This window comes from Haliotis cracherodii, unplaced genomic scaffold, assembly GCF_022045235.1.
Source record: "Haliotis cracherodii isolate W230 unplaced genomic scaffold, xgHalCrac1.p SCAF_17, whole genome shotgun sequence".
Classification (NCBI taxonomy): Eukaryota; Metazoa; Mollusca; class Gastropoda; order Lepetellida; family Haliotidae; genus Haliotis; species Haliotis cracherodii.
The window spans coordinates 3265274-3284149 of NW_027266272.1; the positions used below are offsets into that span (position 1 = coordinate 3265274).

The 18876-nt window shown below is 42.2% G+C and overlaps 1 protein-coding gene across 1 annotated transcript in view; it reads right to left on the minus strand.

Moving 5' to 3' along the window:
- Positions 1 to 2839: 2839 nt before the first annotated feature.
- The window catches only part of LOC139464240 (calcitonin gene-related peptide type 1 receptor-like), a 158207-nt gene continuing 142170 nt past the window's right edge, over positions 2840 to 18876 (minus strand). Inside the window, exons 7-13 of the mRNA XM_071245763.1 lie at positions 18665 to 18815; positions 13000 to 13060; positions 10643 to 10709; positions 8536 to 8618; positions 7392 to 7527; positions 6093 to 6134; positions 2840 to 3277 (exon numbers count right to left, since the gene is read on the minus strand). Coding sequence (XP_071101864.1) covers positions 2990 to 3277; positions 6093 to 6134; positions 7392 to 7527; positions 8536 to 8618; positions 10643 to 10709; positions 13000 to 13060; positions 18665 to 18815 — 828 coding nt within the window. The 3' untranslated portion in view covers positions 2840 to 2989. The remainder of the gene's footprint in view (positions 3278 to 6092; positions 6135 to 7391; positions 7528 to 8535; positions 8619 to 10642; positions 10710 to 12999; positions 13061 to 18664; positions 18816 to 18876) is intronic.

Genomic DNA, 18876 nt, shown 5'->3' on the forward strand with positions numbered 1-18876 from the left:
GTTCTACTCTTCTGTGTATTGTTCATGGCCTAATGTTCTTCTGGAATCTAGTCTGACATTGTTCAATTACATTTAAATGAGTGAGTGAGTTTGCTTTAACTATTTGAACAATATTTCAGTTATATCACAAGGTGTCAGTTTGCTGCGGGATGAAGCATACATGACTTTGTTCGTACACCTTTATCACTTTGGTAACACACACTGGAAGGGCTTTGATGCTGATTATAGATCAAAACCGGAGTAAATCTGAGAATCGAACCGACGACAACCGGAACCTGGCAGTGCTAAAGGCAGTAACTTTGTACGACGAGTGGCCTTAAACCAATTAATAGGTCAACTAATTAGTCAACTATACCCGCCATATATATATATATATATATATACATATATATATATAATATATAATTAAATATATATATATATATATATATATATATGGTGTCACCTTTACCCTTCATAAGTATCTTGCGTTATATTGTGTAACGTTTTAAATGACCCCAACGTACACAGATACACTGTCGGATACGAATGATGGGAAATGGACCTTTGCATGCCTTGGTTATGTTAAATAACACGCGTGTGCCACAGTCGTGTTCCACAGCTGCCGGATCTGCTTGTTCTGGGTTCAAACCACAGAGTCACACTGATTACAATCCTTGTGTGACAACACCACACCTCCTTCGTGGATGTCACCAAAGTGGTAAATGGGACCTGCGTCACGTTGTATTGTCATCCAACATTTAACCAACAAGCAGTGATATATACAATTCAACCCACTCACTATGCATTTATTCTTTCATTATAAAAACACATTGCCGCTTCCTGTCTTCCTTGCCTGATATCTGAACAAAGGTCTAGCAATCATTATCATTACAAAAAACCTTCAATATCAATATAAAGTTGTACATGTAGACCAAATCATCAGACAATATACCACTCATATCAGGCTCTCCGTCTTTTAAATTAATTACATTATGGATAAACCTTTGACTATATGCTCAGCGGGACGGTGACATTTACTGTCATGCAAACGCCACAATAAAACGCACAACCTTCTGTGGTCGGTAGACAGAACCAGCCTTCTCTTTATAACACTCTCTCAGTTAAGCCTTGAGACATATACAGTCTTCCTAAGGTACAATGAAGTGCATGTATATTAGATACCCACACTTCACTACACAGCTACATCTTCATGTTGAGGCTCCATAAACCATTACGCCACCATCTTGTTTCCTTGTTGTTAGTTTCGCTGTCAGTTTGTTGCACTGTTTGTATTTCGATGACATGAACCAACCTTTCAGCAGACACCTGACATAGAAGCCGGCGTTCTCCCTGCTCCAATGGGTTTCATAACACGTATTTCACTTACAGGTCTTGCAGGTCTTGCAAAAACACAATTTCACTGTCCACAAAGATTTACATGAACTGTTTTCCGCAGATTATGTTAAAAAATTTGTTTATTATTCATACCTTTAAACACCGTATCAGGTCAGCATGGCAGAATGTGCTAGGGTCGGTTTCAGCAGTGACAACAATCTCTGACCTGTAACTAAAACGCACTATATCCTACTGGAATGGATTTCCTTGTCCATTTGTAGGCAATTGTCCATGATGATGCGGTTGACAGTGTTCAACGTTCTGTCCAGAACCACTTCCAACCTAAACCTTCAACACCCTGGTAGCTAATAGTCTTCTATCTGGTATGGCCACATGTGTGGAATACACACAATATCCTTCACAGCGTATCGGAAGCTGTACTTTCAACCTGCTTCTCAATTTGTTTTCTGAGCCTACGCCATTTTGTTCACTATGGTGTCATTCCATGCTTCGTTCAGTATTGAACATGTAATTTATATTTAGACGCATTAGGATTCCAGTTCATGTTTCCTTTTGCTTTTTCTGTGAATTGTCAATATATTTTGTGTATTTTGATATTCGCTGTGCCTGTCCCTCGTTGATAACGGTATTGCCATTGGTGAACGTCTTCTTGTAACAGTCGATGGCACGTGTGACCATTATGTCCATAGCTTACCCCAACGTCATACACGGCGTTCATCGATATCGATGTTCCACATTTTCAATAATCATCCACACTTTCACAATTTGTTATTGTTCAGATTTCCCTCCTTGGTGTAACTGATGTCCATTATTGTAACAATCGTGTACCTTTTAATTCTCATCACTGTAATTCTGATCGCATCACAGAGTGTTCTCATGTCAGTCATGAAGAGTCTCAGGTTTCGAAGGTTGATCTGTGACGCCAAAACCAAGCCGCTTAATCCTAACAGATATCCCTCCTCTCCCCCACCCCCACCCCCTAGCCCCGCCCCCCTTTCAAGGCTTGGCCTATTCAAAAAACAACAAAACTAACAGGGCTTTTTGATTATCCTAACAAAGAATGGTGTGCAACTTGGACAAAATAATCATACTATCTCAGTCCATTACACACCAAACGCGTTGCCATGGTGTTGCACTTAGTATGACGACGAAAGATTTGTTCATACACTGCCTCTGGTACTAGTGGCCCCGTTATTTCAGGACCCGTAACTCTCTGTGGAGTTGCTTCCCTTCGCCGTGCCAGGATCCGAGGGTTATAATCCTTGATTTGTGAGTACAATGCACATGCTCGTTGGTTTCCTCGAAGTGGTAATATGGCCTGCGCCTTCAGCGTGTATCTGATACACCACCATATAACTGAAGACAGAAAGCCGCGTTAAACCAAACTCATTCTTTAACTCACTCATGGACAGCTGCAACATTGTCGCAAGGTCGGACGCACCACCGTTAATGAGCCCAATATGAATGATCCTGGTCAGTTTTTAGAGAAATTATTGTTGTCCTTAACCAATGACGAAGGAAGCTTTTGAATGTCAAATGATTTCCCCCACATAGTCCACAAGCAAACGAGAAGGCTTCATGTGCAGAATTACCGCCGAAGCACAGCATACCAATACAGTATTTTTCTATGGCAGTGCAATGTGGCAACAGTCTACACTTTGGAATTCTTCATGTATTTTGGTCCCAACTGCGGAGATACTGACGTGTACACGTAGTTTCTGTCGTACGTTTCCATTGGGATCTTGTCTCTCTTGGGGGACGGGCTAGACTGCGGGCTGTCGTTAAACACGTACGTCCCGTTCTCAGTCTCGTGGGACTCGTCCTTACAGTGGGGGTGGATATAGTTTAGGCTAGTCGCCATGGTAGTGCCCCGGGGCAGGTCCAGTCGAGATCTGATAATCTTCAGTCTTGTGAAGCTCTTTCTTAAGTGGGACAGTACCTGAAGTAAGCAAATTTTAAATTAAATTTTCCATGAGTAAAAGTATCAATCTTTGTAGAATCATTACCTTAAATAATGACAGTTATGCAAGAATATTTTTATTGAATAAGTCAAAATAATAGTAGAAATTATATGAAAAAATAATCCATAAAGTTCTTGTAAATAGTCAGCAAATGTTTCCTTCAACTGTGTCGACAATCATGCAATTATTATTATAATGAGGGTTAATCCTCATTCTATATTCGTCAAACAATATGTATCAGAAATGTAAATTTCATGTTCCAGGAAAAGATAGATTATCATATTTGTATGCTATTGTGACCAAATTATAAACAGGTGACTTTTCTTTCGTAAAACTATCGACTGCAGATATTAAACATTGAAGATGTTGCTACTCTAGATTGTGACGTGCTGTATTGAGGACAAAACTACAAAGCCTAAACAATGACTACACAACCACCATTATAGCTAGTATTCTACTTTCTACTACGCGGGCACCCCATAGGCGTTCTCCATTATGGACAAAGACCATACTGTGCTGTGCTGTGCTTTGCTGTGCTATGCAACTAAACCGAAATGATAGCAAATAACGCTACGCATGTCAAGATGCCAAACCAGTTGCAGGTTACTGCTTCCGTGCATGGTAGTGGAAAGGGTAGTGAGGTAGTTAAAGGGTGATGTTTATTCCCTTTTTTCTTGACGCGTGAGTCACGATATGGACATATCTGATATGGGCCCCGTTCCACAAAACGATCTTAGCGCTAAGATGATCGTAACTCCCTTTAACATACGTTTACGACAATCATAGCGCTAAGATCGCTTTGTGGAACGGGCCCGTGGTCTATTTGAAAGCATCGGCATCATGTCTTGAGAAACAATGACGTCATCAACCAACGCGTGACGTCATCACATAATTGGATGACGTCATCAAAAAGGAAAACGCCATGGCACAATGGACGTCATTACACCTGCATGTTGCAAGCGATAACATTGGGAGTAGTTACAAATCCTTAAAATTAAGGGTGTTACTTTATCATGTCACGGATTTGTATATAATTCTACATATGAAACATATTAGTCATTCCTTCTGTAACAACTGTTAAAGAAATTGCGCATCGAATGATCATGAAGCATAAAGAGTCCTATGATCAAGCATGAATGTCACCTACGTCCTCCAAAGTGTAAGGGTTAGGACTCTGAAAGTGGTGGCCAGACTCGTGTAAGTGTTGGTGAAAGTATATTTCTGATACTGTGCAGCATACCTATTCTGTCTCGTGTTCATCACACTCACCAGAAGACAAAATAGATTGTGAGAATGCCGGGTTCACGTGAATAACGTATGCGTCGTGTGTGGGAATCAAATGATGGACACTTAATGCATGGAAAGATATCTGCATGCAATAATTAGTTTTTGTAATGAAATTAGGGCAAAGTTGCACAAAATGTATGTATTTTTATGTTATCTTGTTGCCTGGTGACGTTCAAGGATCCATACATTGTCCATTCCTACATCACTACAGGGGGCACGGGTGGCGGAGTTGTCTAAGGCGCCGCAATTCGCTGTGCAAAGTTGCATCCCTTGTCACGCCAGAAACCGAATGATTGTGGGTTCGAATCCCGGTTCGCTCCGATTATGTTTCTAGGTTTGTCAGCACCATACCGTGGTCGGGTTTCCCCAAAATGGTAAACGTCTGAGACCTGCAAACCCAGGCTTTCCACCCGTATGAAGGTGACACATTGCGACATAACCGGAATACTGTTCAGAGCGGGGTTACAACCAGTCACTCACTACATGCTAATAATGACATAACGACATAATGACATATCATGCTTCCATCATGCCATTAGAGCTCACAGCCCAGTAGACACAACACCACAACACGTCTCAAGGACTCATGCGTCATGTTTGTTGTACACATACTTTGGTTGTATATATGAAAATCTTCTTTCTTCAGCGTGTCTCGCAATGTATTTAATACCTGAAATATGACCAACGGTCAAGGCCTTGTTTCACAGTAGATTCAAATCTATGTTACCGCCCAAGACTGATATGTTACGAATACATACTCATAAATAAAACAGGTTGTCCTTAACTAAACCTGGGCCCAATTGCACAAAGCGATCTTAGCGCTAATACTATCGTAAGCTTATGTTTAAGTATGGGAGTTACGATCATCTTAGCGCTAAGATCGTTTTGTGCTAGTGGGCCCTGGACATTAAACACCCACTAATATCCATTACAAGGGATTCAGAAGCCACAACGTGGAATAGTTTATAACACAACCCGTAAACAGACAGTAAACATCAACTAGTAACTGGCTGACAGTTGATCTATTTTAACGATAGGCTTTTCATTTCAAGTCAATCCCCATCCCATGCTATATGTATAATCCTAAACTTACACGAATGCATTATAAAACATTTAAACCTCTCGAAACCACACCGCAGCGGACAGAAGGTACACCTGTTTACAGAAGGACTAGATCGTGTATATTAAATTTGTCTTCATAATTTCACGGATGTCTTATTTCACCATCTTATAAAATGAGTTGATGTTTTCCAGAAATGGCAAGTACGAAACTAATGTATTAAACAGCGAATAGTTTTAAAGGTATTTCTTATCTTATATCAATAAGAAATGATGAAAACGCGCATGCATGTGACGTCGACATTCCCACTTTAGCTGGCTCAAAATGTAATGATGGCTTTCATAATGAAAGAAACAAAACAAAACTCGTGTAGGAAAACACATGCAGTATGGTGTGTGTACACAGTTGTCATGGGCAGGAAGGTCAAGGCGGGATCTACCACTCACCTCGCTGTTGCAGAAGCAGAATATCAGTGCTACGAAGAAGCCCTGAAGAATGATCCGACAGTTCAATTAATTACAAAATCACCAGACAAATAAGATAAAACCTGTCAAACCTATAGAATTATTTAAGTCTGTGTAAGGCATTTGGGGCGGTCGGGTAGCCTAGTGGTAGAGCGTTCGCTCGTCACGCCGAAGACCCGGGTTCGATTCCCGACATGGGTACGATGTGTGAAGCCCATTTCTGGTGTCCCCTGCCGTCATATTGCTGGAATATTGCTAAAAGCGGTGTAAAACCATTCTCACTCACTCACTGTAAGGCATTTAGAAGTGATACCCATAAGGAAGAGAATTTATGGATGTCAACTTCTTTATTACGAGGAACACAACGTTTCGGAGTATATGCCTACTCCTTCATCATTCACCTGATTAAGGAGTAAGCATATACCCCGAAACGTTGTGTTTCTCATAATAAAGAAGTTGACATCCATAAATTATCTTCCTTATACTACATTATCCCAAGCATTATATCCAAATATCCAAATACCACCTGCAATCTAATGCCATCCAAATTCGGAAACGTCATCTACCAAAACGATATTATTCTGAGCTCATTCTAAGCGTGGAAAGAAGGCATTTCGTGCAGTGTTATCACTTTGCTGTCTTTCTCTTCAACATTTACATGGAATCCAAAACATACTCTATTGTCAACGAAAAACGACAATGCCGTAGAGATACTAGTCTCAGATTGAAGACAGAACGGAAGGTATCTGGTATCATGTTTCTTATAAGACTCAGATTGTAATGAATACAGGCGAAAAGTGTCGTGCTCATGTAATAAGTCTTCAACATCAATGGATACATTCGTCACCACTCGCCCCTTTCCGTAACCTGCAAGAAGACTCGTCCCCCTATCGATGAATGTTATGTGCGAAAATACGAAAAACCAATCAGAATGCGCGTATGATTTCAAGTTCTTCGTCAAAGAATCCCTCAGAAATTCTTTTTGATTTTACATATGTCTTGCATCTAAAAATATACCAAAGACACAGTTAAATGTGTTCAATCATACTGTATAATTCCACACGTCCCAATGTGCTTTAAATTGCTTCTGAAATATATATAATATATGGGGAAATAATATGTGAACCATTACGCAACGAGTTGACAATTGTTTTAGGTATGTCCGTTTGCGCTAAGACGGAACCCAGTCACAAAAATGGCCACGAGAGGGGCACGAGTCGCTATTCGGCTTGTCCCGGAAAAGCACGAGTTGGACACGAATGCAACGGATAGACAGCTTACCTGTGAGTTGATAACGAAAACAGTAAATTTTTCATACTCCACAGCACCTGGGTTCCCTGTCGGGATTCTATAAAGGGTAACGAACAACTGAACTCCGAACAGTGGAATCAACACAAACGTCGCCTTCAGAGCTCTCCTGAAATGAAAAACGTAATTTCCCAAATAATATACAATACATACGAATCTTTTAAAGCCGTTAAGACATCATATTGAAAAGATTTAGTAAGATACTGATAACAAAACGTTACAAAACAGATTCAGATCGTCCTCTTCCAATGAATATTTTACAATTCAATTTAGTAAGGTAATATGGTACGGTATGTGAACTCGCTTCCGTGAAACCTAAGAGGTCGTTTGTGGTTCTGAGGGATCTAAAATCATAACTGTCATGAATCCTTGATTCGAACAAACAACGTGCGGATGCTGGCAGCGAAGAGAGATGCTAATGCTTATATTTTACCACTGTGCTGGTACATATGTCCATCGGACAGTGGTTTGGTTGGTTTGTTGCTTAACGCCGCATTCAGCAATATTCCAGCTATTTGACGGCGGTCTGTAAATAATCGAGTCTGGACCAAACAATCCAGTGATTGATATCATGAGCATCGATCCACGCAATTGGGATCGATGACATGCATCAACCAAGTCAGCGAGCCTGACCACCCGATCCCGTTAGTCGCCTTTTACGACAAGCATAGTCACCTTTTACCGCAAGCATGGGTTGCTGAAGACCTATTCTACTCCGGAATCTTCACGGGTCCCACCGGACAGTGACGATACAGTAATGATGATGATAGTGATGAGGATAATGTTTATTGTGTGTTTGTTTGTTTGTTTGTTTGTTTGTTGTTTAACCCCGCAATCAGCAATATTCAACCTACACGACGGCGGTCTGCAAAATAACCGAGTCTGGACCAGACAATCCAGTGATTGATATCATCAGTATCGATCCACGCAATTGGGATACAATGACATGCATCAACCAAGTCAGCGAGCCTGACCACCCGATCCCGTTAGTCGCCTCTTACGACAAGCGTAGTCGCCTTTTATGGCAAGCATGGGTTGCTGAAGACCTACATGTATTCTACCCCGGATGTTCACGGGTCGATGAAGCTCATAATCATGGCCACACAGTAGCCCTTACCTGAAATTACTTGGTTCATTTGGGTGAGACTGGAGTTGTGTCAAAAGAATCCGCAATATATTGCATAGAAAGAAAAGATTTACCTGAAAACAGAAGAAATAATATTAAGCTAATATTTTAGTGAGTGAATGAGTATAGTTTTATGCCGCTTTTAGCAATATTCCAGCAATATGACGGCGGGGGACACCAGAAATGGGCTTCACACATTGTACCCATGTCGGGAATCGAACCCGAGTCTTCGGCGTGACGAGCGAACGCTTTAACCACTAGGCTACCCGAACGCCCAGCTAATATTTTAAATATTACACTTTGGAATTTTAATTCAAAACTGACAGCACACCTGCACTGCGTCTTGTAACACCGCACAATTCCAGCTATATGACTGCGGCTGAAAATAACTTAGACAGTTGGAAACATGTGACTGTCGAGAGAGTTGCATTTGATTGACATCCGTTCTATAGTGAGAGAGTGAGTTGAGTCTAACGCTGCTTTTAACAGTATTCCAGTTATAGTGTGTGAGTGAGTATGGTTTTACGCCGCTTTTAGCAATATTCCAGCAATATCACGGCGGAGGACACCAGAAATGGGCTTCACACATTGTACCCATGTGGGGAATTGAACCTGGGTCTTCGGCCTGACGAGCGAACGTTCTAACCACTAGGCTACCCCACTGCCCCATTCAAGTTATATCACTGTTGATCAAACGTAACGTCGCCACATAACTATAAAGTTTTGACTGCATCGATGCAAGAAATCAACCCACGCGCACCCGATACAATCGGAAAGATAATTAAAACAATAATAATCTTATTGGTGCGGAGTAGTTTGATTTATTGCTAGTTGAGAGATATGTTGATAATAGCAAAAGGTTATTTGACAAGATGAGGATAACTAGCATATTTCCAGCATAACTGCACTGTGATACCCGATGAATGCTAACCACGTGACAGAAAAAGGAGCCAACTTGTCACGACGTCGACGACATATCGACGTGATTTAATCCATCACACTAAACGTCCTCGTTTCGTATTTTCAGTTTATTTTTGTATGGAATGGATCGGAATATGAGAACCTTAGAATTCCTTGACAAGTCCTGCTAGTTATAAGAAATCGTAATACAACCCTTTTTAAAGGCTTGATTAGTTTCAGAGACGGGGATAGTATGTGCGGATCAATATTGATTAGCTAAGAACAGTACCTGTCATGAACGGGCATAGATGAAAAGTCTCTTAATTTATTCTAAAGTGAGTGAGTATTGTTTCACGCCGCTTTTAGCAATAGTCCAGCAATATCACGGCGGGGGACACAAGAAATGGGCTCCACACATTGTGCCCATGTCGGGAATCGAACCCGGGTTTTCGGCGTGACGAGCGAACGCTTTAACCACTAGGCTACCCGACTGCCCTAATGCCACGCAATTGGAATCGATGACATGCATCAACCAAGTCAGCGAGCCTGCGTCCGATGGTAGATGCTCAGATGGAGGAGGTGAGGTGAAAAGGGTTTAACGTCGCGTCCAAGATTATTGCACTTATATAGCGACGTGCATGTGCGTGCGTGCGTGCGTGCGTGCGTGCGTGCGTGCGTGCGTGCGTGTGTGTGTGTGTCCGATCGTTCTCTTCCGGACTAATGCCGATTTTATAGTGAGCCAATTAAGATACCATGCCGCAGTTTAACACGAATACCCCACTCAGATATAGTATACTGGCTACGAGCCAAGCGCCAGGCAGGGTAAAAACAAGTACCCCCAGCCGTCAGCTCTCCGGGCGGATGCCCCACCGCTGGACCACGGAGGCAGTTCCAGATGTTGGAAACACGAATACATACAAACACCCGAAACACAAGTGTCAAAACCTGTGGTGTCACCTTGGGCAAGTAACTTAGTTCACCCAGCAGGGAATGGGTACCCGATATATGAGGTGGATGTAAAAAATATCCTAACGCCCGCAGGCAACTTGGGTTGTACACTCCCCAGGGAGTTGAGAATGATACCCGGATCCACTGGTCGGGAAACAAATAAACGGCAATTCAGCAAATACTAGTACCTGGATAAGTGCGTTATATAAATGTGTAATATAATGTTCGCTATATGTTTTTAACAACTTACCACAAGACAAAGAAGATTGGGTGCGTATATGATCCACTCAGTAAGCCCCAGACTCTTGGCCCAACAACTGTCAACAAAAGACAAAACGTACATGACATCCTTGGGAGTAGGTGGGTACGCCATCATCGAATATTTAGAGTGAGTGAGTGAGTATGGTTTTACGCCGCTTTTAGCAATATTCCAGCAATATCACGGCGGGGCACACCAGAAATGGGCTTCACACATTGTACCCATATGGGGGAATCGAACCCGAGTCTTCGGCGTGACGAACGAACGCTTTAACCACGAGGCTACCCGACCGCCCCCGAACATTTAGAAAGACCTCACAAAGTACAAATCAATGTTGTCATTAATTTCCTTCTTAGAATGGAAAACATCTGTCGTTATCGAAAGACAAACCCCTTGAAACAAACATAGTACGTTACATCAGACCAAGTGGTCTGACACAGAGGGGGGACACAAGAAATGAGCATAATATATTGTACCCATGTGGAGAATCGAACCCGGGCCATCGTCGTTACTAACGCATGCTCTCATGCAACCGACCGTCATACATAATTATAAGAACATAGAGGAAAATAGAAATGAGTGAGTGAGTGAGTTGGGTTTAACGCCGCTTTTAACAGTATTCCAGTTATATCGCGACGTGCCAGCTTAAAGTGGGAGGAAAGCCTCGATGAAAGCACGGGTATAGTGCTAACAAACCTAGAAACATAATCGGGGCGAACCGGGATTCGAACACACAATCATAGGTTTCTTGCGTGCCAAAGGGACGCAACTCTGCACAGCGAATCGCGACTCCTTGGACGACTGGGCCACCCGTTCCCCCGAAAATAGAAATGAATTACTTCGGTAAAATTACTTTGGGGGAGAAATAAAAGATCTATAAAGTCAACCCTTCGTAGTCCACACCTCGATAAACCGGAAACCCTCCTTCCTGATTATTACCGCTGGGAGCGTGTCCATATATACGGATTGATATACCTTCGTACACATGATTCGTTAATCCGACGATTTCAAGGTGAACGCTGTCGGATTAACGGCATTGCACATTCACTTTTCACTTTTCTAGCGGATAGTCTCGCCTCCGTGGTTTAGTGGTAGAGCGTCTGCCCTGAGTCTCGCCTCCGTGGTTTAGTGGTAGAGCGTCCACCTGGAGAGCGGAAGATCCGGGGTTCGACCACCGACCGCGCCAAACCAACGTTAAAAGGTGGTACTTGTCGTTACCCTGTCTGACGCTCGGCATTAAGGGACTAAAACATGGACTTGTCGGCTCGGAGTCGGTATACTGTGTCTGAGTGGGGTATTCATGAAAAACTGCTGTATGGTATCTCAGTGGGCTAGCTCTATTATTGGCATCAGTCGGGATTAGTACCAGCAGCCACAAAAGTGCAATAATCTTGGACGCGACGTTAAACCCCATTTCACCTCACCTGAGTGCCGAAGGTCGATTCATCCCTGACCGCGTCAGACAAAAAGACGTTAATGCGTTTGGTATTAAGGTGATAAAACAAGGACTGGTCTGCTTTGAGTCTGTATACATTTTCTGGGGGAAACAGGTAAACTGCGGCATGGTCTCTCAGTGGTAGCACTTTAAAACCGGCATTCGTTCGAACTAGTACAAGCAGCCACACACGTCGCTATATAAGTGCAATTACCACCTCTTCAAACTCACAGGGGCGGTCGGGTAGCCTAGTGGTTAAAGCGTTCGCTCGTCACGCCGAAGACCCGGGTTCGATTCCCGACATGAGTACAATGTGTCAAGCCCATTTCTAGTGTCCCCCGCCGTGATATTGCTGGAATATTGCTGAACAAGTTTTGGATTTTAACATATGTCTATTTTTAAACATTATTACGTGTAGCTCCTAGTGTGTCTCTGACTGGCTGACTGACTATGCTTTTACGCCGCTTTTAGCAATATTCCAGCAATATCACGGTGGGGGAAAGGTAATTACCTTGATTAATACATCTGCGTTCATCATCAGAAAAAGGGTACCCGGGAGGATGAGATGGTAATTAGAATACAAAACCTTCATTGGATGGCAAGGGTGTGTACCGAATAGGGGGCGATTCGCTGAGAAACCTAGGATTGTGGGTTCGAATCCCGGTTCGCCCCAATTATGTTTCTAGGTTTGTCAGCACCTACCCGTGCTCGTGGGTTTCAGCGAAGAAGTAAACGTCTGAGACCTGCATCACTTCGGGCTTTTCTCCCACATTAGGCTGACACGCCGTGTTATAACTGGAATACTGTTAAAAGCGGCGTTAAACCCAAATCACTCACTCACTCACTCATACCTTGTTTGGAGCTTTGCGCTATTTAATTGGCCTATGATTATGTCCCAGCGAATTAAGCTTACCTTTCGTTATAGTGCACGAGTCGGATGATGCCGTATATCACAGAGTACACCAGCGGCACACCTGGAAATATAGAAAACACAGTTACTTGCAAATTCAAAAGGGTTGCTAGGCACCGTCAGGGAAATATTTGTATGTCATCATTGAGAACGATATTTCACAGTGACATTGACAGTTGCAAAAGTTGGTTCTGTCGGAAATTGGGTTTAACGTTCAAAATTGCTATCTCACTTGTATAGCGACGTGCATACACGTGTGTATGTATGTGTACCAACATGCCTAGCTAAAAAACACACACCCATGTTTGATGGTGGCTAAACATGAAATAAACAACTAATGGCTATTCGATGGGGATGCTTGTGATACGGGTACCATTGCTGTGTTTTGGACCTTAACTTTGCAGTGTTTCGGCGAATGTTTTCAGCCTAGTATCGTTTTGATAACGTTTGTAATTTTAATGTCAAATCAAATATTCAAGTGTATACTTTCTTTTGCCCGGCGGTATAGTCCGGACTTACGCTAGTTTTAAAATGCCAGGATACTGCGATACGGGTATGAAATGAAACAAATACCCGTCACACATGGGTTTGGGTGAGTGAGGTGGGTTTGAACATTATTTAAACTACATTATGATAGGGGACGCCACGAACGGGCTTCACACATTGTCCAGTGACGGAAATTGGATGCCGGTCTATAGCCCTGATGAGCCAGCTCTTAAACACTTAACTACCTATTCTCTATTCCAAGTGCTTAAGCACCATTGTATCTACATTGTTCTGACGTGATAAACAGGTTTCTTATCAATGACGAGCGATAACAGTATTAACTTGTCCACCGTTTTGTAGGTTCGCCGACGCGCCATGTTAGCGTCTAATACACTTCACTTTACATTCTGAGTAAAGAGATTTAGATGCATGGTATCTGACTTACAGACAACCTGGCAATGACTCGAGCACTTGGCAAAAGGGCACGTTCAAATTCGTCTAAAAAATTAAGTAAAACTATTAATTTATTGAAATGCCGGTCAAACTTTTATCACAGAAAAATATTGGCCATTAATCTAAGTGTTTTCCCAAGGCTTGTATTTGGTGATTCACTTTGGATCAATACATTCAGGTCTTTTTTACCTAAAATTAAAGTGGGTTCCATAAATGTGTGCTGTTCATTTTTCAGTGAATTAAGTGTGGGATGTTGCTCATGTTGAAATATCGGCCTATAATTGACAACTCCCTAGAGTTGACAAACTGAAACATGTTAATTTAGTATTTTTCCTTGAAAGAGCAATGCGAGAGCTGTTTAGGACGCAGTTTGCCCTCTGTAAGTGTAGAGACAGACCGTTCCAAGTTGGCCGGGATGTTATAAAATAAGAAAAGACTTATAAAAGTATTTATGCTTCAGATTCCTGAAAAAAATATGTGTCTTCCATAAGAAACATTGTTGCAAGATGCTGTTTTAATATTAATTAACCCTGTACCAAGGTCAATGACCTGTCGTGCATTATTTTCATTTTATTTACTTACTCCCTGTAGTGTTTTATTGTACGATAAACCACGACCACGACTCGTTTATTTCTTATATGAGATATCAACATTATGTACAGCCTCTTCAAGGATGTTGATAAAATGTACAAGCTTAAAAAATATTAACCCCTATTAAAATAATGATGACTCCCTAATAGTATCCGACTGAGGAGAAGTCGCACAAGTCCTTTTTATGCACAGATGGGTATTTCCCGCATATTCTGACAATCCTGACGACGATTACCTGTACCTTCTCCCGTACCTGTACCTTCTCCCGATTGTCATATCTCTCACGATTTGGAATGCGATCGTTCGGCCATCGCGTTTATCTGCGTTGTCCTACTGCATATATGGGGAACAACTCACTAGACACTCCCCTCTAACAAATAACGTCGTCAAACATTCGACGTCATCAAGTTGCGAGCGCACGTTCGAATCTCCAGAAATGACGGAACAATGTCTTAAAAACCCAACAGTGTCTCAGTATCTATTTTAGTTATATATCGGCAATTGCCCAAAGGTAGGGGCAAATAAAAACAGAAAACAAATCACAACAAATTTTCAAAGTAGAGTATCTATGTTGTAGACAATGTATATCATGAGACTGCACAATTAAAGAACTCGTTCCGAAAAAAACGTATGGTAAAACATATTTTATGTAGTACTATGACAAAAAGCAGTGCAGCAAAACCTAATACCTGAATAGCAATACCCCTGAAAATCACATGATGTTGTTAGTATTCATGATATTTTGAAAGCAAGGACGTGCCGTCCAAAATATGTAACCTGTCCGTGTAATCATCTAGACTCAGATTGTGTACACGAGTGGAAAATATTTACAATCACAAAAGTCGATTCTTTGCGCCACTCATATTTTGAGCGCCTCTTGAACACCCAAAGGTTACCAGGATGATGACCGACCTTCAAGACGGCTGCCAGTTGGGCACACGGGGCAGCGCTCGCGAGATATTAAACTACTTCCGGTAAGACACACATTCACTGTCAGGTCTTCTTTCTCACTAACCTCGGTAGGTCTTCACGTCGGGTTATTACAGTCATATTTGATAAGCGAGGGCAGAGATCCGGTCGCAACACATGATGTGATGCTTTGCATTATCGACGTCGTGGCATAATTGTGTAGTCGTTGCATAGTGAAAACATACTTCCTGTTTTTGCTGTCAAGCGCTATTTATTAAAAAAAATGTCATGTACGGTTCAAGGTAATACTATATGGAGTGTAGGAATAGGGGTTATAGTGTTGGCACCTAATATACGAACATGTCAAATTTGTCTTTGCAGCAGTCTTGGAGAGAAAAATAAGTGACTTTCGTGAACTGTGCGCCATTGACATTGCCCTGCATGTATATACAGCAGGTTGATGACAATGATCCTTCTCGAGTGGGGGGCACGGGTGGCCCAGTCGTCTAAGGCGCCGCGATTCGCTGTGCAGAGTTGCGTCCCTTGAACATGACAGAAACCTAGGATTGTGGGTTCGAATCCTGGTTCGCCCCGATTATGTTTCTAGGTTTGTCAGCACCATACTCGAGCTCGTGGGTTTCACCGAAGTGGTAAACGTCTGAGACCTGCATCACTTCGGGCTTTCCTCCCACATTAAGCTGACACGCCGTGATATAACTGTAATATTGTTAAAAGCGGCGTTAAACCCAACTCACTCACTCACTCACTTCTCGAGTGTGTACATGTAACATGTGCCCTGTTTCACTCAAGAGGCACAGGTGGGCCTGTCGTCTTAGGCGACGCAATTCGCTGTGCAGAGTTGCGTTCCTGAAGCAAGCTGGATGATCGTAGGTTCGGATCCCGGTTCGCCCCAATTATTATTTCTAGGTTTGTCAGCACCATATCCGTGCTCGGGGATTTCACCAAAGTAAACATCTAAGACCTTCATCACTTCGGGCTTTCCTCCCACATTAAGTTGACACTTGGGATAAAACTATAATGCTGTCCAAAGTGGCGTTAAACCCAACACACACACACCCACTCTTATTCACTAAAGGTGGCCATTCTTTGTTTTAGGTGTGTATAAATAAGCTTACCGTGCAGCATTCAAATTAGTACACATTGTAAGTCGTAACTGTGTACTCTGTATCATCTTCCCCAAGCTCCTCACAGCGATAGTCTGTTCGCGGAGCTCTCAAAACTATCGCTGCCACCAGTCAAAACTCCCCACTGTGATAGGTGGCCCCAACCATCCTTGGAGTTGAACTCGCAACCGAATGACCGTTATGTTTACAAACAAGTGACGACTGTCGTGACACCGAATACACTTACCGCTGTTAAATTACTTTCTTTGTTTGTCAATTTGAATTTCTATTACATTAAAACAATCATCTTTAATTGAAATAGTGAGAATATAAGGGAGAAGTTGGTTGATTTTCCGTTAGTCTGCAATCTCGAACCAATCTGATTATTACAACAACCAAGTAAATTCATCTGGAAAACATGGTCAGTCGTAAACCTTTTCAAAATGAAATACTATGGCATTCTCAAAGACATAAACAAAAGTATAAACGTTACTACACATGGGGTTAGAGGGCAAATTTCAAGATTCTTGTAATGACCGCGCCCACACTGGTGGCAGCGATGTTACCGAGAGTGTAACGAAGGTGTCACGCGCTGGGAAGGAGCTTGCATCTTCCCGAGGCAAGGGAGTTAACTCACTATCAAAGTCCAGTTTCCACCACTAAGCTGGAATTTCTCGAGTTACATTTTAGCTGGACTAACGAGTCTATGCATAGCCCAATCAAAAATCGCGTAACGAAATCGACATCGGGTTCGTAAATAACATGGCGACTGCCGTGCAGATTTCGGAGTCGATTGCAGGTTTTACAAAACATGTGCACCGTCAAATGGGCGCCGACTGATATTTTCACAATATTTTCATGTTTTTAAACAAGTGGCTCAAGTGATTTGATTACAAAGCGACGCAAGACCCGTTTTATTACAATAGATCTTGATTATCGATCAGATCGTCTTGACTGGACACCGCCATTTTGCGAGTGAAAAGAGAGGTGAAATCTGAGGTGGGTCATAGAAGGGACATAACTCTTGATAGCTATTGGTGGTGCTACGATCGAGCCTCGACATCCTACCCTGGTTTTAAGGATGGAAACTGGACTTGTATAGTCAGTTAACTACCTTGTCTCGGGGAAATGACACGGTATATGATTTGTACATTTTGTGAAATGTAACTTCTATGTTATTAAGTTTGATGACTAAGATGTCTCAATTTAAACACGATTATTTGACAATAATAATGTTCAATTGGACATCTAGTTCAGTTCAGTCACTGTCATGAATTGCATTGTGTTGAATAGTATTTCTCACGTATGTTTTCTATATCGCACTGATATGTGGCAGGATAGTTTCGCTAACATGGGTATCATAACTTTAGTAATTCATAAACACATTCTCATGATACAGTCGGGAACGTACAATGGATTCTGCTTTATGGAAAGACTGTTTATTATTATGGAAATGGTTCATGTTTATTTTATTTTTTTATCGCAGTGAGATTAATAAACATATCCAAACTTTGTTGACAGCGATATAAGTTTCAATATACAGTGCAACACCATTACACCGAACGCTACCTCACTATGAAGTCCGGACAAGTAAATGTGCAAACAGCCGCACACGCGCATGCACGTCGCAGTACAGGAGTAATAATATTCGAGGCGACCTATGCCCCATTTTACCTCACCTGTATATAATTAAAGTGAAAGAACTAGCCTTCCATGATTCGCTTAAAATCATATTACCCTTAATCAAATAGCTGCTCTTTCGTTTATCCAAAAAGGAGTGAGTGAGTTGGGTTTAACGCCGCTTTTAACAGTATTCTAGTTATATCACGGCATCTCAGCTTAATGAGGGAGGAAAGCCCGAAGTGATGCAGGTCTCAGATGTTTACCACTTCGGTGAAACCCACGAGCACGGGTAGGTGCTGACAAACCTAGAAACATAATCGGGGAGAACCGGGATTCAAACCCTCAATCATAGGTTTCTGGCGTGCCCAAGGGACGCAACTCTGCACAGCGAATCGCGGCGCCTTAGACGACTGGGCCACCCGTGCCCCCTATCCACAAATGTGCTAATATGGACAATTGTATTGGGTTTCAATCGATCTTACCCCATCCTGTGACGTAAAGGGGCATGAGATTTTTGGGCGGGGTGAAGGCGTTGCTGATGAGCCTGTGCAGATAGAAGCCTTCACAGAACATCCACACATAGTTCGTGCTCTTGAAGTAGATGCGACAGAAGGAGAGGACCTTGCAGCCAGCCTAACAACGAACAAAAAACACAAAGAAGTGTATTTAATAAGCTTTCAACATTGCCCTATTT